The 24622-nt window shown below is 35.3% G+C and overlaps 1 protein-coding gene across 2 annotated transcripts in view; it reads left to right on the forward strand.

Annotated features, from left to right (window-relative positions):
- The first annotated feature begins 1720 nt into the window (after positions 1-1720).
- LOC139971506 (homeobox protein OTX2-B-like) overlaps positions 1721-24622 on the forward strand; it is a 30114-nt gene continuing 7212 nt past the window's right edge. The window contains exons 1-4 of one of the 2 annotated variants that reach the window (XM_071978050.1): positions 1723-2129; positions 15737-15961; positions 20939-21007; positions 23779-23930. In XM_071978050.1, coding sequence (XP_071834151.1) covers positions 15790-15961; positions 20939-21007; positions 23779-23930 — 393 coding nt within the window. In that variant the 5' untranslated portion in view covers positions 1723-2129; positions 15737-15789. Of the gene's footprint in view, positions 2130-15736; positions 15962-20938; positions 21008-23778; positions 23931-24622 lie in introns of both variants that reach the window. The other variant, XM_071978051.1, reaches the window with a different exon arrangement.

Consider the following 24622-nt stretch of genomic DNA (forward strand, 5'->3'; position numbering starts at 1 on the left):
GAAGCAGTTGAGTGTGTTACACCTGTCACACAGCACAAGAGAAAGCAGCTCTAAGTGTCCCGTAGTATGTGACGCGTCACTTTAAAAAATATATATGTTAAATATATATTCTTGTTGGGTTGAGGATAAGGAGGGCGGACAAGGGGGTACTTGCCCACCCCCTCCCCATTTTTCCAAACCTATAGTTGGCTTCTCTTTTCTATTCAATTCGGTCTGTAATTTGGTTGTTTATGCCACAGCAATACTGACAACTCTGCGATACTTTTATACTTATTCATAATGTCATTTACACAGGGTATGAAAAAGATCGCCGACCCATTGTGTTGATTCTTGTTTAAATCCATTTGTCACTTTTTACGTAAATCTGGCAACACTCTTATGCAGTTAGCATAACTACATTTTCAATGACACAACTTGTACTGGGAAATAACCTATAAATATTGCACCCATATTACATCTAGGGGCTTTATAAAACCCCCAAAGTTCTCACCCCTCCCCAGGTTTCTTCCCCAACTCCACTTTCACCCATCAAATCCCGTCCCCTGTGGATACTATGTGTGTGATTGCAATCATGATAACTACCAATCATTTCAGTGGCAGAATACCCTAATGCTAATAAGACTCTAAACTTTACAAGTTTAAAGTCACGACCTTTTCATGCGAGCTCCTTAAATTCTTGGTGCTTTCTACATCTCAGATTTATTTTAGCTACTAAAGGACTGTATTTATCACTCTCGTGATCTGATCTGGAGGTACTATGTCTTCCTGAACATGTTTAAAAGGGGTTTAGGAGTAATAATTTTCCAGTGTTTTACCAAAAGTAGAATAGAACATGAAACACTGTTATTTGCGGCCCCATCCTCCCATATACGTCCTGGCGTCTGAGAGGGGAATCGGTTTTATCAACAATCGTTGATAACCATTACAACATTTATAACATTAGACACAAGAGCAAAGACATTGATGGCTAGAACCAGTGACCTCTTGATTGTAACTCAGAGGTCACCGAGGTCACGAATCATGTTCTCGTCATTAATGATTTGCACTCAGTTGTCCATTGTCTAAAATGTCTTAGTCAGTTTTCTGTTATTCGTATACTGTTACACACATTTTTTGAATATTGAGTGAGCTGTAGTTTGTACCATCGTATGTTTGCTATTATGTTTGATATGTTCTATATTGTTTATCATAAGAGTGGAATATAGGAGATTAGTGGGAGGTGGGGGGGGGGGGTGAGGGGTGAGGGGTTGGGTTGGGCAAACACTAACCTACCACCAATTTGACATCTTTAGACAGGGTACCATCGATCTGCCCATTGAGTCACTGATGGCAAAATTCAACCGATCGTGTTCACTAAATCGTTGTACACATATGACGTAAAAGAAGACTTCTTGGAAAGTTCGCTGCTAACCGGCAGCCAGTGTTGATCACAATACAATGCATTCCTGTACTTTTTTTCATCTCAGGGCCGCTAGGAGCAAAGTCTCCCTCCTCCCGAATTTAATGCATTCATTGAAAGTCAAGTAAACCTTTTGTCACAATTTCAAAAGCAAATCCTCTTCTTCGTCTTCTTCTCCTTTTGATGAATAACCCCTCCTCCCCAGAAATCGATATTCAAAGAGACAAACTCGTACGCTGATTGGTCCATTTTTTCAGTGACAACCTTTGGTCAACGTTAGCGGGCTTTTATACAGGCATGCTATACATAGACCCTTTTACACATAGTTAAGGTTGTTATATGTACCGGGGGTTATCCTACAGCCCCTGTAATGCTTAGCACTTAACAGATATACTAAAGGAACGGTCACATCACGAAAAGAAAGTTATCCCGGCTAAAACGATTAGTGGTATATCTTCTATACCAAATCAAAATCTTTAAATCAGGTTAACCTTTTCTTCCTTTTTCTGACCATCTTTATCCGATTGCAAAGTTGCAAACTTCAATGCTTTGGAAAAATTAGTCTTCTATCGTTGTTTCTGGAGAGAACTAAAAAGTTGATGTTTTGGCTTTTTGACGAAGTTTTGTTTATGATATCTACGAAGATCCTTAAACCAGTGATTAATCAATAGTTGCCATTAACTGCCGATCTCCAGACAAAGCAAGACTTACGGAAGTTTAAGATACCGAGGTAAACTTTTTCAACTTTTTATTTTATGATTTTTGATTACGAATCATTTGTAACATTTTCCGTCTTTGTTTTTTTCTTGTTTTTTAAGTTAACGACCAAAATTAGAAGGTATTATGCTTTGCCAAACTGAAAAGTATAACTCCCCTTTCCCCGCATTGGGAGCAATGTACGGGAAAATTATTTGGCACGACAGGTCTGAGATGGTGTAGAAATAAAACTTTGAAAATGTCGTCTTTGAGAAAAAGGACAAAAAACAGGATTTACAAAGATGGGGAGGTAAAATAGTTTAAAAATGAAAACAAATCTGAGTTTATGGCATTTAAAGCTTAAAAACTTTTGAAACGATTAAATTCGATGGGTTGTCATTTCCCAACGGGTAGTAGAATTACTTATAGATATAGAATAGGCAAAGAACGGCGTCTTTAAAAGGTGGTAAAAAGTCTTATGTCATGTCGTGCGATGGATTAGCTGGGGGTATTATCCACGTACTTACGGTTTGATCTTTAGCTTCGGTATTACTACAACTTATGAAGCAGAGGGATTCCCAACTAACTCAGACCGCATTTACAAACAGTCAGCTTATTTTCTCTCTCCACCTCTCTCTCTTCATATGTTAGTTAATAAATATATTCTGGTTTTCAAAATCGTTTGAAATATTTTTCGAATTTGATTTTTAAATGATCAACATTTTTAATCTTGGTAATATTTATCCGGGAAGTGATTGACTGTCATCGGTTTTGTTGTAAGAATTTGTGTTTATCTTAAATTATAAAAGTGTATGTACCTTTATAAGTGTATACCTTACATTAGATAAGTTGATACCTGTATAGGTGTATACCTTACATGACATAAGTGGGAGTTTTAGTCGGTATCTCTTGATCGCAATAGAATTTTTATTTTATTTAACATTGATCCTTTTTTTATATTTAGTTTTGTTTCCCATTTAACTATTACCATTTTCTATTTAATATAGAATATGGTAACTAAAATATGTAAAAAAAAACTGTAATAGAAATCCCTTTATATTACTGTGTCATTTTGTTAACGAGGGAAAAATTTGAGAAAATGTATTTTGCCAAAGAAACAACGACAACAACAATTTTTTTCCTACTTTTTTCTCTCGCTGCCAATACAAACAATGAAAATGAAGTGAGAGTTGTTTGTATTTGAAGGTGCCTGTTATTGATCATATATACTGAAGTGTCAAATTTGGTGAATTTTGTTACACCTTGTAAGTATTTGGTATGAAGTTTAGTAAATGTGCTGTTAATATTTCGCGGATCTATCCAACTGCAGGTTTACTTTTCTGCAGTTGAGAAAATTCAAAACTAATTTGGTTTTCCTCCTCAGAAGTTGAATTGTGACAGTTACAGGTGATGGGAAACTCTTTTATTTTCTTTGGCGAGAATTTGTAAGATTAAATAGCAAGTTGTTAATAACATTATCTTTACATATTAATGCGTGTATTCAACAGTTATTTGCTATAAGGAAATATTAAAATTCTCGCAAGTTTCTTGAAGAATATATAAATTGGTTTCTATTTCATAAACAAGATCCACATGAAGTTTGACTTATATATATTATTGTGCAAGTAACTTGTTTTGTCGACTAAAGTAGTTACACTTTATAAGCTTTAAAAGCTTAAAAAGGAGATCGAATAATTCACCAACAAGAAAAAAGTTTATTTTAATTTGGCAGATATTCAAGCTTTATAAGATAATAAGATCGTATTTAATATTAATATTCGTTTGTCTTGTATATAAGCATATTGAATTAATATGAAATTAAAAACAAAAGCCAAACAATGCTACATAAAATAGGCGTGATATAGAGAATGGAAATAAAGGAACAAAGTGTAAAAAAGTAATTCATGAACATAAAACTTTGCAAATTATTTCTTTCTGTCAAGTTGTGTCCAGGTATAAAGTAATTCTTTAGTTATTTAAGTAAAGACTAAATATATTAAAATTGTTAATATTAAAAGACAAGGACCAATTATCAATTAATCGATTCATCAAATTATTAATATTCTATTGAATGTATCTGTGTTTCTATTACTCGGAAGGAAAAAAGACATAGGGCCTGTGAAAAGTAAAAAATAAAGCAAATTATTAAGCTATTTCTATGAGAAACATATGGGCTACACATTTTGTGTTTAAGTAACTTTAAATATTTTGTATCAACATTGTCTCGGAAAGTTAATAAACCATATATTTTATCGATAAGTCATATATAACCGTATATATCAGACTATAGAAGTGAGGATCACTTTTTATTTTATTTTATATTTCAAGAGAGCGAGATAGATTTGTTGCCTTATAGTTTTCTTAACATCGATAAAAGTGTGTATATAATGTGTTAGTCTAATATCAACTGACAAGATCCTGGCATTGTATAGTGATGCTTGTATTGTACATATGGTGTATGTACAATTAATAGATACACGAAAATTAATTTGACACTATTATTTGTTTAGGCATGAAAACTAGCATTGAGAGGTAAAAAAAGAAGGAACTAATTGAGAAAGTAAAATGTGTATCTTTGATATACCAACGAATGCAAAGCGCTGAAAATATTCATTAAGTAATTTAAATGAAAGTATGTTGCAAATTTGTGGTAATGGGGCAAAAACCAATAAATATCTGTTTCGATTTTGTTTGGTTAGTAAGGTTGGTCTTCGGCGACGGGTAGTGTACAGAATCGGCGCAGGGTTGGTTACGCTTGATAGAAACTTGCTGATAGGAACAAGACATCCCTTAAGTTTCGTGTAACTGACAGGTTGCGGAGCATAGAATGTTATGGTCGGCTTATTTGAGTCAAAGTTACAATTGCAGAGGAAAAATATTGAAATGATTTCGAATGAACAGTAAAAAGTACTTTAATAACATCCATTGAAAGTAACTTTGCTCTTTTGGACGTGGAGATATTTTTTAAAAGTAATCAATCTTAGTTTATTTTAAACACTTTACATTGGGATATACATGATTCTGTTTAGTTTCAGTGATGTGTATACATGAAGGATCTAATAATTCAACTTGAAAAATGCAAATTTAGTCTGAAACGATTGCCTATTTTTTCTTTTAGTTGACTTGTTCTTATCTTTATATTGATTTTCATAACTTTTGTTTGTTTATTTCTGTAATAAGGTGATAACAATAGATATGTATGACAAGATCACACGACATTTAAGGGACTTAATAGCAGTTAGATCAAATGTTGGACAAAGGCGGCTTACGGTATCGATTTAATTTACTTTGACAAATACTTTAGATGTCGAGAAAAGTTTATTTTGATGAACGTTCGGCATTAAAAGTCTCAATTAATATCAAGATCAGAATAATTCTTAATATTTTATTATGGCTTATTACTTTTAAGCTTTCCACGTCTTTACAATTAAGGTAAATTTTGTTCTTGAAGTAACATATTGTACGGCTGATATGTGATGGAAATATTTACAGATTAAAATTGTGACTGCTATAATACAAAATAATATATTGAAACAGAAATAAATAATTCAGATTAAATATATAACGAATAACAGTTTTTCACAATCAAACATGAAAATTAAGCAAATATACGTTAGTTTGATCTTAACAATAAGAGATTCAATATGAGAATTGAATAAGTACAGAAATAATGATAATGGTTTCGAACAATAATAAATTGAATTGAAAAAAAACTTTAATTAATTAGGTTAATATCGATATAAGGAAATATGGCTGTGTTTTATCTTAACTCCTATAGAAGACCAATTAACTATATCAAAATATCTGAATAAAGCCCATATTTTAGTCCGGGAATTAACTTAAATGGTTATGTCTCTTCTGTCTAACCCATGGGGCATGTCCTATTCAACCATATCTACTAATATACGTTAAACGTTGTGATTTTCCTTGGGGCGTCATCTTTTGGGAATATGATTGGATATTTGAGAATCTCTGTCGAGATATCCATTAAGTAAATGACCGCCACCGTTCTCTGGCGGAAATGTATGAAGCAAAATTAGAAATATACTTCTTATTTAGATGAAACTTCCACTTTTTGGAATGTTTTGTTTTTTTGTCTTGAAAAGGGAGTTTATAAAGGAGGTATAGAATTATAAATTTTGTAAGGCTAAATGTTCCCCAAACTGAAATCAACTGACGCTATAGGAACATTCTTGTTTGCATAATCAACGAACATGTAGACTTTTGTTCTTTTCATTTTGTAGACCTAAAGATTAAAACCTACAACTTTGGCTAACCTCAATTGGAACCAGTGAAACAAAAACAAACAAAAAATTGAAAAAAACTTACAAATCATCTCACCATTTTATTTTTCAAAATTCGAATCAATTTTTTTTTATGAAAACATACTACTACAACTTTGTTGTCTTGGTAGATCGATTGCGTATGAAATCCGTAAAGAACGTAGATGCTAAGGTATCATATCAGATGAAAAGGTCTTTCATCCACGGTTATATAACAAATGTGGATCCAGTTATTCCGGCATGGTATCAAGTATACATCATATATCTATATATATATATATATATATATATATATTTATATATATATATAGATATAGATATATATAGATATATATATAGATAGATATATATATATATATTTATATATAGATATATATATATATATATCTATATAAATATATATAGAGATATATATCGATAGATATATATCGATAGATATATATATAAATAGATATATAGGTATATATATATATAGATATAGATAGATATATATAGATAGAGATATATATGTGTTTCTAGAAAACTCTTCATTCTTCTCTATAAATTTGTGTGCTTCCTTTTTTTCTTTCGTTTTTATAAAAAATAAAAAAAATTGAGGGAGAGACTGGAATCTGATATCATATCACCTTTATTTTTGAACTATAACTGCCTTCAGTCACATGCATATGGGCCCCTTTTCCCCCCTTAAGAATCAGAGTATTTATGACAAGAGAAGGTGATATATCGATTGCCAATCTTATCAAAATCACCGGCCTTTGAAATAAAAAAGAGAGAAACCAGAAGTCGTCTGTTCTTGGTCCGGCTATTTAAGTAATGCTTTGCTTTTTTTCCCTTTAGGGACAGATTTGTTTCTCTTGCTCCCCCCTTTTCTCAAACAGTGGCCTCAGAGTATATATAAAGCGATTACGTAATCCTTTCAATGGTCGTTCAGGTGTCCCTCCTGTCCTGTATGGTTCTTCTTTTTTACAATTGAAATTTATGCACATAATAGACAAGAAGAGAGTGACAGAGGGAGATAGAGGCAGGGTGAGATGGTTTAGCCATAACTAAGGGTCACCGAATGGTCTAAAAGATTCCCTAAGTGAACTTGGATCGATAAGCCGCTTAGGATACACCACAAATGGTTTTCGTGTGTTAATGAAACTCACCTAAGAAAGTCCGTCTAAATAATCAAACATTGTGTTTGATCCTTTAATGATGGAAAGATCAAATTTGGGGTCGTTTTTGAAGGAGAAAAAAACCTTGCGGGACATGTCAGAAGTACAAGAGAATCCTTTTCTCCTTTCATGTTTAATGGTGGCATTCAAAAGATAAATTGTGTCAAAGCCAGAAGCGGTGGAATAATTGCCACAAGCTAAAGAAAAAAAAACTTGTAAAGTTGAACTGACACAAGGAAACGAAGCTTGTGAAAGCTAGAGAGAGAGAGAGGGAGGGGGGGGGGCGGTATCTTTGACTAACTTTCCCACCAAAGTGAACCCTTCTTACCCTAAAAATTACTCAACATTTAGTTTTTATTTTTAAATTTGAATCATTTCCACCCTTTCAAACGAAACCAAACGAAACCAACACAATAATAAGACAAATCCCGTTTGATAAACTTCGTTATTCGTACCAATAGGTAAGTTCCATAGTCAATTATTCTTAAGACCATTTTTAATATCTGTGACGTTATGAACATAATTGGTTATGAAATGTATAAAAGTAAACAAAAAACGATTGAGTGGTAATGAAATTTCTTATGCCCCCCTATGCCCACTTTCTCTCTCGTAATATACGCCATATATTTACTATTTGTAACAACTCAAACATGCAGTTCGCTCATTTGGTTCTTTTTGCAATGCAGTTAGATTGGTCCAATAATTACAAAGTTATTCTTCAATTTCATTTAAGTTTCCTCTCAAGTTTCTTCAGGTTGTTTCGTTTTGGTTTACTTTGTTTTTTTGTCATCCAACATTTCGACTCCCTTTTTTTCTTGTTTTCGTCTTGCTTAGATTATCTTAAAGTTATAGCTACTCTAATATAATTACAGTGGTCTAATTGCTAAATGAAACAAATATATTGTTTCAAGTAAATACGGAGCCACACAGAAAACAACAACTTCCAAGTTGTTTTCAACCAAATAAAAAGTAAAGAAAAAACAAAAGAAAAAAAGATGCCAATTCATTGCTTAAACAATAGAGCCATCTTGCCATCAATGATACCGAACATTGCCCCTATACCGCCGCCTGTTTCCTCTGGTAAATTGGTACGGATATGTATATCTCAGTCGAGTCTAACGTGTATATCAACCAAACATGTTTACACAATCGTCTTTTTACTGAGGTAGGTTATTCTGTTATTTGTTTCTTGGTTTTCAGTTGGAAGGTCTATGTTAGTTTAATGCAACGCAAACCAAGCTCTGTGTCAACAACGATGGTGCCTAATACATCTGATAAAAACCAAGAAAGACATTAAACCTAAACTTTACTAATTAACTCCTACCGCACAAACCGAGCCATTTATCTACACAATGTTGTTTTTATACAAGTGTTTATATTCGATCGTAAGAAATAACAATCAAAAGCCAGAATAATAGTTACAGAAGGAGGTGGGATGGGGGAGGGAGTTTTGTAGGGCGAATAGAGGGTTGGGAAGGGCTTGAGCGGTGTGTAGGGGGTGGGGGTCTGGCCAAGGGGAAGAAAGTTCTAAACTCTTTCATTTTCTCCAGTATGAAGTGTTACGTTGATAACATATACTGATTAACTCTAATTGATCGAAATCCCTGCATTAAGCCTGTGGGATTATAGCGTCCGATTGATTGTTTGGTATTATTTTTTATTCATATTATTATCATTTTTTTTTGGCAAATTAGAAATATTTAATTTAATGTTTCATATCTGTGCCGGACTTAAAGATGGTCCAGATTAGTTATGACGTCATCCATTCCTGACATGTACTGTAAGAGTGACATGCGCGAAAAAGAAAATAGATCAATGATGTTACAGTTGAAGCCATAAAAATGAGATAAACAATTTCATGGTTTGGTGAATTAATTAATTAAAGACTAAGGTAAGGCCTTTTTCATTTTGTTATGAATCATGTTAGTGAAAGGTTGTTCCGGAGTCAAATTTTTATCTAATTTTTCCCTTATTCTTTTCATGTTTCTGTTTTAAGGTCAAAATAACACAGGTAAAGTACCCCGTCGAATTCCTAAAGTATGTCGAGAGTTTGACATATTGATTTGTCATTGATTTTTAATTAATTCTGGCTACTGAACGTGCAAATGTCCGAATAACTGTATATGTATCGCAGTAAGCATTCAACTGTATATAAAGCTATAGGTAACTAACAGCTTCATTCAGTCATCTTTAATTGAAAATATCATACCTATATATATATATATATATGATATATACAATACTTCATTATTTATTGGTGAAGGACATTGCTCCGATCAATTCCCTACCCCACACCTTCCCAACCCCTTCCCTCCCCCTTCCGGTATACCTTCCATCTTCATTAAAATTTACTTCCATAAGCCGGTCCCCATTTTTGGTATATAAAATGGACTGTGCTTATAGCTGCATGCACAATTGCATTATATTTCGTATTTTTTGAATATAGTTCAAGAATCTTTAATCGTTCAGGTGTTCATTTACAATTTGCCCTAATTCCGACTTCATTTCTTAGGCTTACATTTGTGAACATTCTTTGTCCAAATATATTATCAATTTTTACTAAAGGACATTATAAATGTATATTTTTTGCATCAAATATTAAAGACACCCCCTTTCGACCATTCCATATCCACAAGAAATCAACATTGTTGATCATTTCACTGCGGTGTCCTTATGTACAGTTTTATAGATGGAGATGTCAATAATACTACATTCGGTACTTGGTTTGGGTATTTCTCTCCTCAGAATAAGACGTATAGGCTATATACAGTAGTGTTAGACTGTTAGTGTTTAACTCATGCACGGTGTATAGTTGTGTTTGTTGATTCTATGTTGACAGGACATGTAATCCCTTCAATGTCGTGTATATAAGCGGCTTTTTTAACCATCGTAAAAATACTGTAAGTAAATGCGTTAAGCAGCCTTAAGCTTGTCAGGATAACAAATCCTCAGGCTAGCAGCTCTTAAAACATTTCTCAAATTGTCTGGCCGGTTAGTGTAGGCTTATACATCACAGTATCTATACCGACACAGAGTAACATTGTAAGATCATACCGGTAACATGAAAGGAGGGGAGGGTGTAAGGGCGTCTCCCTACCCATACCCTCCTTCCCAGTCCTCGTCCTCCGAGTATTCAGGTTGTATGTCTTGTCGATAAAGTTGAAGCTATGACTAAACGTTTTTTACCAACCGTGAAAAGGATCACCTATCTGTACAGTCCGTTCGAACAATATCCTGATTGCGTTCAGGGTCTGATTGACAAAACTCATCAAGATAAAATGGCGTCGTAACTATGTTTGATTGCAAACACTCTAAGTTTGATCACTTGGAATCATATTTTAAGGAACCTGATACTTGGTAGATTTGGTAAATCTTCAGAAATTTGTAGATGGCTGCTTTCAAACAGCTCACCTCCTTAGAGTAATTTAACCCTCACCCACGCAAGCAAGCCCTCCATTCATATGCTTGGCGCAATAAAAAACTAGCTTTTACATATAAGCATAAGAGCCTAACCGGGTTAGGCTATCAAAACGATATATATGCATGTAGCGGCCTACGTGCCTGTTCGTACCGCTTATGTTTACAAATTCGGTACATATAGTGTTAATGTAGTTTCTGCATTGCCCTTTCTACATATTAACCACATGAATTAGCTTTTAGCTTCTTTGAGATTTCATCGTGCATACACAGTGTAAGAGAAACCTGAAGTACCTACCTAGGAAAAAGTACACATCCTGCGACCTTAAGTAAACCGTGTTTGCGTAATAGCTCTCCAATACAAATACAACATTAACCAACTTAGAGAACTTTTTCTTCATTTCGCATACTACAGAGAATATTTGGTGAAAGGTATATATATATATAGAGTGAGAGAGAGAAAGAGAGCGTTGTGGCCGGGAGATGCATGTATTAGGTGGTACCAAGATGTCGAGGACTGCGATTGAAGAATGTTTGGGCAACAAACTAAAGGAAGAAAGTGAACGCTCTTCTTTCTTTCTTTTTTTCGTTGTACTATTTCCTTTATTGGTTTATATGGTTTACTCTTGGTAAATTTTAGGGAACCGGTGAAGCCTTTGTTGTATAGTTAATAATGAATCGCATATAAAATTCACGTCGCGTTAACATGGTGGTTAAGAAGTTTGTGCGGATTAATTATGCAAATGACGTTGGTTTTGGTTTCAACGAGAACCATTTAATTGTGTATATAGCTAATAATTTGAACGCTATAGTCACCGTTGTTACGGGAAGAAACCATATACCCCCTCCCCTTTTCGTACACTATTAATATGCCCATTGGAGGCAGTTTTTCTGAGGCATCAGACGTGCAATTCTGATAAGAAGAGGGGGGGGGGGGGGTCAGCCAGCGGGCCAGAGGTCAACGAGGGAGTCTGTGGTCATATGGTACAAGGAATAATGTATTCTCGTTTTCATAAATTACATTATATATAAATGAGTTCGATGTGTCTGAAACGGATATCATCCGAACTCTACGTTGAAATGTTTTTGAATTTTAAGCATTATTAATCTTATATTACACTATATTAAAATATTTGAATTGGAACAATGTATTCCAAAATACTGTTAGAAAAACCTGTCGGCTTTATTGTATCCTTACCCACCCCTCCGCACCCACATGTCCCAATACCGTCCCAAATAAAAAAATATATTTTGAAAATGTCAAATCTTTAACAGATTCAATGCTAAAGCAAGTATATACATTGCAAACAATTCGACCCAGAGCTAACCTTTTAGAACTCGTCGGCTATAGTATATATGTACAGCCCAATCCTTCAACTCTATATACCCCATCCGACGGAATTCAATTGTTCTAACTAAATAAAGTGAGTGAATGAAGTCACACAGAAAGAAAGAAGGAAAACCTCTTTTTTTTTAGACTTCTTGTGAGATTTGCAAATTGTGTTTTCAAATTTGCCGCGAGTTACAATTTTCCATATCGTTTGCGATGTTTAGACGGACGCAAATTAATCAAACGAAATTGAGCCCTTGGAAGGGAGGAGTAAGGCTACTATATACAAGAAGATGAAGAAGAGAACGCGCCTGGTATAGTAGCAGTAACTTGAATAGCCCCAGAGCGGACAAATTAAGGAGATTGGACGAGGTTATTTTCGCGGCTACAAATTACATTTGTGTATACAGAAGGTATATCCGCAGTCAATTCAATTGCCATTGACGATTGTTCTCGAGGTGTCTTGTTGAAACCCTCAAACTCGAGGCGATATAAAAAAAAATGGTTGACTCGAAAAAGGGGGAAAGCACTCTTTGAAGTAAATGCGACAGGCCTGGTGTGTGTACTGTGTCCTTGAATCAGTCACGAAGCCGAGCAAAAATAACTGAAAAAGAAAAGAGACGAAAAACTGCCAAGAAAAAATACACGATAAATATCAACTTAATAAATCGGCTTGCAATAGGAAGTTTTGATAATTTTTTTTTACGGAAATACAACATATATATTATGACTGACTGACAAAGTCAAGCCAAATTTGAGATATAGACGAATCGCGCTTCCATGACCTAGAAGGCTATATTATTAAACAGCACAGAGTTTGTACCAATTAGGTAGTCGCCCATTTATCGTTTATTCAAACTACGCCATTGAAAGCAATTCAAGATGTACTTTGTTTTCAATTTCTGGAAGATCTCCCTACCCGCATATCCTCACCAAATCCACTGCCATGAATCCTTTTAGATGTATATGTGCTATTTTCTTTTCGTTATTTTATGATGTCAGACTTTTCCCAAGTTTCCCAAGTCCAAAGGTTTATCGCTATTGTGAAGCCTTTAAAGGATATCCATATTGTCCTCACTGAGCTTACCACCCTCTTTGAGCCTTAATGCGCCGTATTCCCCCCCCCCCTCCCCTTTATCAAATTTTGAATGGAGGCGCAACCCTGGAATAGAAAGTTTGTATAACTTGCTATATGGAAGTTTTTCTCAGAGCCGATTGACCTTTGGGGAGGGGAAGTTGACGTTTTGGCCCTTATATACACTCGCCTTATTTGCCTACATTCGCACTGATTGTTCAGATTTAAAAGAAAACTCTAAACTTTGTTATAAAAAGTAGTTTTGCTAATTTTCAATCGATGAAGGTAATTAATGTGCTATATTATGAACACATTCTTCTAGACGTGAGTATGAAACTCGAATGCGACGGTCACCTACAACATATACGTCTATATTTTAGAAATACATACTATGTCAAATATAAGCTGCCTTCAGCTGATTTTTGTTGGTTCTACCCAGTTGGTTTTCCTTTCCAAATGAGTATTAAAATACGCCAATGTTCCCCCTTAAAAAATAATACATTCATTTTTCCCACCGTATTGCTGGTTTGATACCCTTCTGACTGTAGAAAGTGACGTCTAATTCGACCTGAACTTGTTTCTTGCCCACAACCTTGAGTCTCTGTATAGATTTGATGAAAACAATTGCAAGCCGCTCACGAATATATAGAAAGAACGTAAAAGAAGAATTAAAAAAATGGGGGAAGAAATTTTCTTAATGGTTTCTAATTAAATCGACCCATTTACACTATCAGAATACCACAGCCACCGTTCATCACGTTTAAATGCCTCACGATTTTACTAAAAGTGAAAAACATTCAATTTTCCACAAATTTGTCCGTCGTGAAAAAAAAGTTTGAAAATGTTTTTGAGTCACTGTACCCGCGGGGAGGAATCCTTCCGTATATATATATGCGAGAGTACTGCTAATTCTAAAATGTGACCAGATTAAGGGAAACACCTCAGGCCAGGAATGCCCTCTAGCTGTAGCTAAAATTTATTCGTTTAATCAGATTTACGTCAATTACTCTTATTGCTAAACAGTTCGTCTCATCTTTGAAGGGTTTTTTTTCTTTATCGCGTCAATTTTTAGCAAAATAGGAGGACGCATATCTTCTACTCATATGTTGTTAAAGGTAAAATTTGTAGTCTTCTCAAAAAACCAATGTCGCATATGCAAGAATCCGTATCCGTATTGAGCTGCAAACTCTTCCATCAAGTTCATTTACTTATTAAAACGTTATTTACTTTATATAAAAAGAAAATACACAGCAAAATGAAACAGAAACTGGTCATTGGTCCGGAGTGCATTGACCTCTGTTCACATTTATCATAGTAGTAATAATAAAAATAATAACTTAGCTTTATTTTTGTAAGGTATTTAAAATATATTATAATTTTCATTCCAAGCTTGTGACCGTTTGAGGTTATCCAAATAAATCCACTCATATTTTGTTCTTGTTATAACTTGCTTTAGCCTGTTAGCGGTTAAATATAGTTTTGGTATGTCCTGTTAAGAGGGTAAGTTCGTTTAATACCCGCAATGAAGTTGGGCACAAACCCTCTATATACGTTGTAAAAACAAAAAAATAGATAAAACGACTCGTAGAAGCAAGTCTAAATAGCTTAGTTTCAACACTCAGCTATAGTTTGACCGAGATGTAAGATGTTGATATATTGAAGGTTATCCGTGCCAGGGGTTTTTAAGAGTGAGTGGGTGAGGGGAGGGGTGGGTGGGGTGTTGATTTAGTTAACATACGTTTCGTGCCAAACTTAAATCGTCCAGAGGAAGTATTGGGTATGTTCCTCCCCTTTTTCTATCAAATTTTTGTATTGCATTGATGCATTGATGGCATTGACAATTTGTATACAAAATTTGTCTTAAGGGGGGGGGGGGGGTGATGGAATTGCAAAAAAAGCGAGGAGGAGGAGGAGTTATATCCCATTTGGAGACTTTTTAGTGGTAATGTTTAATGCTCCAAAAGAGAGAGAGAGAGGTGGAGAGAGAGACAGAGGGAAGTAGAAGGCCACAATGTACAAAGAATAATCAGTTTGAAAATATTCAAGAATCTCCAAAAAGCCTGCAAATGTTTCAAGAGGTATATCAGCATGTATGATTTGTGCTTCGGCGCCTTTGATTATATTTTTTTTAAAGATTTTGTAATTTTATAAATGATGTGGATTAATTGGTTGATCGAATTATTGATTGATTCATGATATATCCTCTCTGCCTACTTTACTCTACCGGCATCCACGCTAGCATGTATTTGTTTGTTCTTCTTTCTTTAGTTTGTTTTCTTCAGGAAGATATTATTGCTCTTCAACAGGACTTCTACGACGACAACTGTACTTTTCCCCCAAAATGTCAAATAATGTAAATTATATTGTCTTCTACCACAGGTCGGAAGATTACTACTCTCGAAGTGTGATCTGGAATCAAGCTGGATCAATCAATGCGCCACCACCCACCTATTGCAGGTCCATTTTCAATGGCAAGCAACATGCCGTATTCTCTACCCCCGCATCTCACCGGCCACCCGAAGGGCATGCCCCCATACTCTGTCAATGGATTCTCCTTAGCGTCACCTGGCGTGGACTCGATGCACCCTGCAATGCAATACCCAAGTAAGATTTGATTTTAATTTTGTTTTTGTTTACATTTTGAGACAAAGAACGTGCGCGCTTTCAAAGGATTGTGTTCTTCGCAAAGTTCAGATACTTTATCATGATTTTTAATATTGTAAACCTCCCGAGCATGAAAACAACAACAATCATTAAAAGTACTTAAGAGAAGAACGGACTTTAGATGACAAAATGTTTTAAGGTGGTCTGTAAGTTTCCACAATAGGAATATTCCAATGTTGGTTTAGTTATTGCAGTGATCGAATCAGCATGCAATATGAGTTGTTTCAAAAATGTGCATTTATGAAATCATTGAAAGTTATTTGTCTACGGACGGAGGCAATTGTGGTGGCCTGTACCTTCTTTCAGTCATGACGTCATACACATAGCAACCTGATTGTGATGTCAGGTAAATGTAAACAATGACATTTTATTTAATCGAAAGTAATAATAAATACAGAAATCAAATGTGTGAAATTTCATTTAACAACATGTGCTATTTTATAAATCCACTTCCACCCTCTCAAATTTGCTTAAATGGATTAAGTGAGGATCATGTGGAATTCCATTGACACTTCACGTGAAAGGTTTTCAGATTCAAAAGTTCAAGTCACCAATTTAACCTTAGCGAACAGTTTGAAGCTAACGACCAGGTTTCAGGTTACATTCGTGGTCAGAACGTGTGTTTCCTATATTTGTGTCATGCGCAGAGTCTGAGTATTCTAATTATATTCCTATTAGTTCAATCATGGAAACACGTGTCGATCGTTGCACTGTTTTGTAATAAATCATTAATTACATCTATTGTTTCGTTTTTGCCGGGTGGTGGGTTGGGTGGGGTAGGGGGGGGGGTAGAAGGGGCTATACACCAAATGGGTTGTTTTGTATGTAGCTGTGGGACCTAATTCGATTCGCTACTGCATATAAATTGTTCAAAATGTTTCTTGCCGAATTGGCGTTCGTTATTGAGGTCGTCTGACATTAATGATTATATTTTGATTATACGTTATTCTCGACAGACTTTTTCAGGTCTCCTTCCAATCTGAACTATTTTCTTTCAACTATACATTTATAACTCAAAACAAGCAACTTTAAAAACTGGTTTGCGTTTTACATCAAACCTTAACTTCTCCAACAATCTATGCAAATGTTCAACAGAATTAATATCATCAGTTCGTGACGAGAATATCCGAGCATCTGTGATTACAAACCCCGACGGAGTCAGTAACTTTCAAGACATGAATAAATAACATAGACATCACACTGTCAGAGCATTTAGACTACTTTGTCTACATAGTTGAGTTTACTTTACAAATAAGAAACATGGCTGATCTATACCTGTTTCTTTATTATAAATTGTTGAGGTGGAATTATCAGCCAATTGGTCATTTTCGGACGAGAAGAAGACTATTACTTTGTAAAATTTACAAAGAACATTGCAAGTATACCCTTTAATTCACTACTAAATAATTAAAACTAGGTGTCTTTAAAAGTGACAGCTTTTAGTTTACGAATATGTCTCGGGATCTGACTGTCACTGTCATATTACCGTTGAAATCATTCTTTTACTCAAACAAGGTGCTCCCTTAAACACGGTGGACCGGTCGTTCTAAGTTTAGAAGCATATCACCGTTTTATTTGTGATCTTCACCGACGTGTTGAATCTTTTCTTAGCGTTAAGTTATTATAACAAGTCTTATTATTTTATTTCCTATGAAACCTTTCCCGGCATAATGTACAGTACAAGTGACGTATCTGTAAATGAGGTATTTCAATGTGTATTGCAGCTATATAAAGTGCTTCTCTTTTCTCAATGAAGCTGTTCCGCGATAGAAAAGAAATCTTCCTTTTGGTAGTTTTAGTTTTGTGTTACTTTAAAAAATATTGCTTTGTTCAAATCAAATCGTCCAATCAGAACTCCTATAGAAATCGTTAACGATTTGCATATCGATAAGATCGAATGGTTGCAGAGAAGCTTCAGGAAAAGCAAACACCGTATGAATAATTTTAATAATTCATACGGTACTTTGCATCAATTGTAGACTTTTTATATATTCGTTGCAGTCTGATATATATTTACACAATAATGGGAATAAGAAAGATCGCGTTATGACTTTGTATACTGATGTTCAAACTGCATTCATATCACTCGTATATAGACAAAGGTTTTGCTGATGTGCTTGGAGGCATTATTGCTATATTATGAAAAAGTATAAAAAAAAGGAAAAAATAAATAAAAGGATACAGGGCACACACAATGTGTCAGTCCTAAATGTAGTTGTCTTCCGTACATTTTGTGCGATAGGATAGAAAGTTTTGAACGAGTTGTCAAGCGGCATTTCTGAGTCTCGATGAGTTGTGGTTGAATCATTTTGATCAATATATAGCTAATAGAAAGGGAAAAAAGTTAGATAAAAGTCACTCATTCGTGGAAGTCTAGTCTGTGGGCTGCCTGGTTCTGGACAAATGAATTTTTAAAGTCCTTGGGATGAGATGATTCAATGAGTTGTTAACGACAATTGTTGGTCGTGGGTTTTGATGACTAAGTAAGTTTAGCTGGAACAATCACAATCAATAAAAAGAGAGAGAGAGAGGTGGAAAGAGCGAAGTCTCAGGAAGCTTCACATATTGTGAACACTTTACCGCATGGCAACGTGTATATACATGCAGCTATATACGTATGTTTGTGCTTAGCCCACTCAGCCAGTTTGAAAGTGATGTGCAACTGTCTAAGCCTGACGTTTTTATTGCTGTATGACCAGGCAAAAAAGCATGAACTCCGACGATCATCAATCAGATATTGGTAATGAATATGTGATTGTATGGGGGTGGAGGGGTTGGGGGTTGTGGAGGGGACGGAGTAACCTAACTTCATTTGTACTATAGGGTATACGCATATAAGTAAGGAGATGGGAACTATAGGATATTACTCAATATAGGCTATATACATTTTTTTACAGAGACATGTTATAGATTGAAAGGCCACATGAAAATACTTGTTTCACTACAATGTCTAATTGAAAGATTTAATCATTTACCACTAACCTGTGAAAATGAATAAGTATATTGACGACAAAAATTAATTAGTTTTTGTATCCATTCTATTTATTCTATAAAATTCACACAAACAAACAATAGTAATAGTACTATATAGGAGCCTGTGTCTGTCCTTGTTTCTATAAATTCAATGTTCATTTGTGGTGGAGTTTCTAATAGGCGTTCTTCCAAATTTCATTAAGACACCACAGATATATATAGACATAGACTGACTCACAAAAACTACATTTAAAGCGCATTTCGTCTAACAATAGTTCTGCCATGATTTGCTTAAAGTTCTTAGCACCCGTCCGCATATCAATTCATACAAAAAAAAAGTATCCAAATTCTGGCGGCATCGTATGAGACCAAATAACAACTGGACTTACTGCTACTTAGAGTTTTATATATAAGAAATAAACACATGATTGGAAGAAAATTGTCCGTACATAAATACTGTTATCACAATACATAGGCTAACATATCATCACTGACTAATTTATTTTCAATGTATAACCTTTAAATCTACAAAATATTTCTTCACTACGAAAAAGCCTTTCGTCAATTCAGTTTCGTTAACTGTCTTGGAAAACCCCCCGCATTTGTTAAAATATGTTTATTTTGGGTGTCTGTTAAGTAAAGAATGCTTTGGTTGGTTGGTTTGGGGGGGGGGGGGGATATGTAAGTTGCTACTAAGGGAAGTTTTGTTGGTTGAGTCTTACGGAAGTCATTCAGAAATCCGAAACTGAGTTCAACATGTGCCATTCCGTTGGTTGTAGATTTTAATACTAACTTGGATGTTTGCATTTTTATTGCTCTGATGATATAAACGACAAAGATCTGATAGGTTCAGGTATATACATAAACTGGCAAACAAACTGCTATCATGATGACGTGTTATCATGTGAACTGCTTCTACTTGAAAACAAGTCCACCCCCCCCCAATAAAGGAGGAAAATGTACAACAACCTTGAAAAATATATTGAAAACAGAAGAAAGAAAGGGGAACAAAACGTTAACGCTTTTACTCATAATGACGGCATTGAAATCACAATTCCAACTGGTTTAAACTGAATTTACCTTCAGTAACGTATCAATTTATAAACTAAAAATAAATGTTTCGTAGAAAATAAATGACTTGCAAGAACAAGTCCGCGGTTATAATGAAAAGTAATCACAGCAAACAGTTGCATAGCAATAGAATACATGAAGAAAAGAGCAAATAAAATAAAAGGAGCTAAGCAATACATTGGCAACTTTCTAGTGTGTTCTATCCATCCTTAAAGGTAGTTTTATTCTCACAAGCTATCCTATTCAATCTGCGTTGTAGTCACGTAATCCTTTTAGCGTTTTATTGAACGCAAGTCATTCATTCAAGACACAGATCTGACAATGTATGGACTTCGATTCTCACTGTATTGCGAAACTGATTTGTAAAGCCATTCATGGATTAACTCTCTTCTATGGGAGGGTGCGAGTTAACAATGAACTTCTAGGACGGCTGCAAAGGGTGTCACCTCTAATCCCTCCCAAGTAGTCACTGGTAATACCTTCCTATTGTTAACGCAATTAGACCTTCTTTACAGCTGAGAGTGGAAACCAAGACCCCATTTTTTTTCACCACACACCAAAAAAAAAAAATTGAATGGATATTCAAGAAAAACAATTAACCTTCTAAAGTGATTTTTGTCAATGAAAGAAGAGGTTTAAATTCTGGCAGGATTACCCTTTCTGGACCAGTTTGCCCATGCTTAGCCTGAACGATCACCTGTGTGTCTCTATACTCTGGTTTATATATTTATTTTTTAACCGGTTCTGTGAGTCCTATTTACGTCATTCTCAACCATATTAGCGATTTTCAACTTTTCCAAACGGATATCCCGGACATTTTGAAGCATTCGACAACATTGCCAAGTTTTTTCTTCCTAATTTGCTTGCACACAGAAACCATTATGGAGGCCGTTAGTGCGGACATACACCCCATGGTTAACTTTGCACAAACAACTACACCAGGTAAGGGTTGTCACGTGACCATCTCTTCACCACTACCACATCGCTACTTTATCAATTGTCCTCTTCCTACGACTAACATCTATTAAAGCTTTAATCATTTAGACCTAAACATATACTCTTTGCAAACGTCTTCTCCAATAACGTAGAAACCATTCCTACATTGTAATAACTACCACTTTCCACCAATATATTCTCTGTGGAACTATTAACTCTTGACGCTAAACTTGAATGAAATACACAATTCAACTATGTTGTTATACATTGCCATGCACTGCTGTCAATCTCTTTTAGCTAACAACATTGCCTAACATGCTCGCAATATACTGTATCATACAGCCTTTACTTTACTGTTCCTCGTTCATGATACAGACGTTATCTGTGTTTTTTCTTTCTTCCTTCTTCTATCATCTTCAGTCACATATCTTAATGACGTCATCTTACATTAAGTGTTTCCCACATTATTTTCACTTTCCTCGTGTTTCTTGAGAATTATAACATTGTACTCACTCTATAGGATCTTCGTTACTATTGACATTTCATGAAAGTGCCTACATTACGTTGCTACGTCATGACCCCCAACTCCCCCCCCCCCACCGCCTCGCCATCCCTCTTGTTACCCTTCTGTCCCACCATATATCCTTATCCATCTATTAACATGCATTAACTTCAATTGCATTTCACTCCTTCATTATAACACTCAAGTGCAGTGCATATTAACAATATTTTGTGGCAGAATTTAATTCCTATAAATTTGTAGTAGACTAGGAAAGCATTACTTGTCTTGGTTCTGGAGAATTGGGTGACATATAGGTAACCATTTTCGGTGATTCTGGCATATTTGGGTCGATATCATGGGAGTGAGGCAGTTCTATTGACTGGTCGCTTGTTTCATTATACTCCAGATTTATGTAAGAGTAACGGTACATCATTTCATGTTTTACATTATGGATCAAATCCCGCTCGCCGCCGGTCTGTTTCATTTTAGACTATACCATTGGATGATTTATAATAGGTGTGGCGTCGAGTTTAACATTGGTAAAATGTTGGCATAGGTTAGGTATTTCAGTCGTTTCCTCAAACGTATTTAAATCATGGTTGGTACTGTATTATCACATTTAGGCTAAATAATTTGTAAGCAAATATCGGATAGAAAGTGCATTTCCATGAACAAAAGAACACACTTTCTACCCAAAAACCTTTCCTATGTATATTTCCTGGCGAGAGTGTGGAAAATTGGAGTGCATGCATAGGTAATTATGAATATTCCTTCATGCATATGCATGTCGCCAGACCGGGTAGTACAAATTTTCATTCTTCATAGTAAAAGAGTTTAGCACGTCATATTCCATATTTTGCGTAGAAAGTGTTAACGCAATTATAATTATTAATAAGGACTAAAATAAGAGTACCATGTAAGTTCATTTGTATATCAAACACAAGTTGCAGTCCTATCAGTTCTGAATGAACCATGATATGTGCATGCATGGTCAAGCTGTATTTGTACAATTTGACGCTGTTCGTCATGTCTGCATTATCTGGCTTGATGTATGTGTTGAACTATCTCAGGACCGGTGTGCTTTCGAAATATATTATCTGAATATCAATGATACTGCATGTTTCGACAGAATATTAACAGCCCTAGAAATCCGATTTACTACGATTTGATTTTGTAGCCCAGTTTCTCTACTACATTACATATTCATTCCATCCCTCCATCGCCCCCCTCCCAACATAAACTAGTTTTGCATAGCATTATCTTATAACAGTCGTTTGCCTTGCAATGTGTATCCAAACTATTACCAATCTTGTGATTTATTCAGAAAGTGTTTAATTTTATACTTCATAGCTGGTTTCCTTCTTACTGCTTTGGAGGAACCGAAGGGTATCACGTGATGACTTCAGTTCAAACGTTTGAAATGGTGAATACAAAAAGTTTAGAGCCAAAAATATGATCTTACAAACAAACTTTAAGTTTGCTATGGGAAAATATTCGCCCAAAGAAAACAAAAACAACAACAAACCAGACAGTAGAGAACCAACACGAAAAAGACCAAAAACCAAGTGAAAAACTTATATATTCAGCAAAACCCCTTTCTGCAAGTCAATTTCCGGAATTCATCAACTCACGCCACTTATCATCATATGTAAACATGATTTAAATACGTTAATTAATTAATAGAAATGAAGAGAAAAAGGAGCAAACACTTCCTCTTTTTTTCCTTCCCTATAATACTATTCTTATCCAGACTAGTTTACTCTTTTTTAGCTAGAGGACCAAGGTGATTGATCGCGTCTCTCTTTTAATGTGATTTTCATAATTGCATTTGCCCCGCTTTGGAATGTTTTGATTTCATTCAAATATTTTTAATACGTTATATGAAGAGGAAAAAAATATTGCAACAGAAAAAAAGTGCAAGGGGCTGTTATGGTTGGTACTGGAATTGCGAAGTTGAAATCCGATCTTTCAGTTTGCCTTGGGCGTTGCTTTTACATGGGCTCCGTAACGTTCCATCGAGGCTTTTGAATTCACCCACAGCTATACAACTGAGAAAATACCGCCCCCAGGTCCAATATGGAGGGGGGAATACAATAAGCCGTGTTTGGGGGTCTGTTATATAGCTTCTCCGTTTCTTACTTGTTCCTGTTTTCTTGTGTGTCGTCCGCTCGGGTGAATTTTTTTATATTTTTTATTATAACTGTTACTAGTTTTCTTGTTGAGGGTACAGCAAGTTTTTTTGTGAATCCAATCGCTATCCTCTTTTGTTCAACAGATCCCCCACGGAAGCAGAGACGGGAGAGAACGACATTCACGCGGGCGCAGTTAGACGTTCTGGAAGATTTGTTTGCCAAGACGAGGTATCCGGATATCTTTATGCGAGAAGAGGTTGCCCTCAAGATCAACCTTCCCGAGTCCAGGGTACAGGTGCGTCCCTAAACGAGGCTTCTCACTACACTATATAGTATATAGTACTAGATCCAAGTCTGGTTCTGTCTTGTAAAACGGCGGCATGAACGGGTTTCTAAAATACTATATAAAGAAAATAATAATTCCGAGCCTATAGTAGTGTATGTTATATTTTTGATGACCAGACGCAACGCCATGCGCGTGTTAAAAAGCTGCAACATTATATTTTGTTCTTGGTTGCGAGATTACTCTATGAGAGATGACGTCATCATTTTCGTCATTGCCACGTGTCTAGCTAATCTGTTTTCCTGTGAAATTATCACGCAAGGATGATACGACAGCCCGGGTCCCTGCAAAAAGACTTCTCATGGAAGTATTCTCTTTTGTATAGCGTTTTCATTTCATGTATATAGGTTTATCATGTCATTAATTTTACAGACAAATATTTTTGCTAATAGCAATGACATGAGGAAAAGATAACTGTTTTACAAGTAAAAGGAGAGTTGTTATTTACGAAAGGTTTTGAGGTTAATCACAAAAATGGATGTTTGGGAGTTGTCACAGTATCTTCCCCATCCGGCTCCGCCACAAGTGAAGTACCCCCCCCCCCCAACAAAACCCATGCTTTACAAGGACATTTTCCTCAAGAATACAACATTCTGCCGGCGGTCATGTTTATCAACATAAAATACTGTTAATAGCTAACTAAA

This window comes from Apostichopus japonicus, chromosome 8, assembly GCF_037975245.1.
Source record: "Apostichopus japonicus isolate 1M-3 chromosome 8, ASM3797524v1, whole genome shotgun sequence".
Classification (NCBI taxonomy): Eukaryota; Metazoa; Echinodermata; class Holothuroidea; order Aspidochirotida; family Stichopodidae; genus Apostichopus; species Apostichopus japonicus.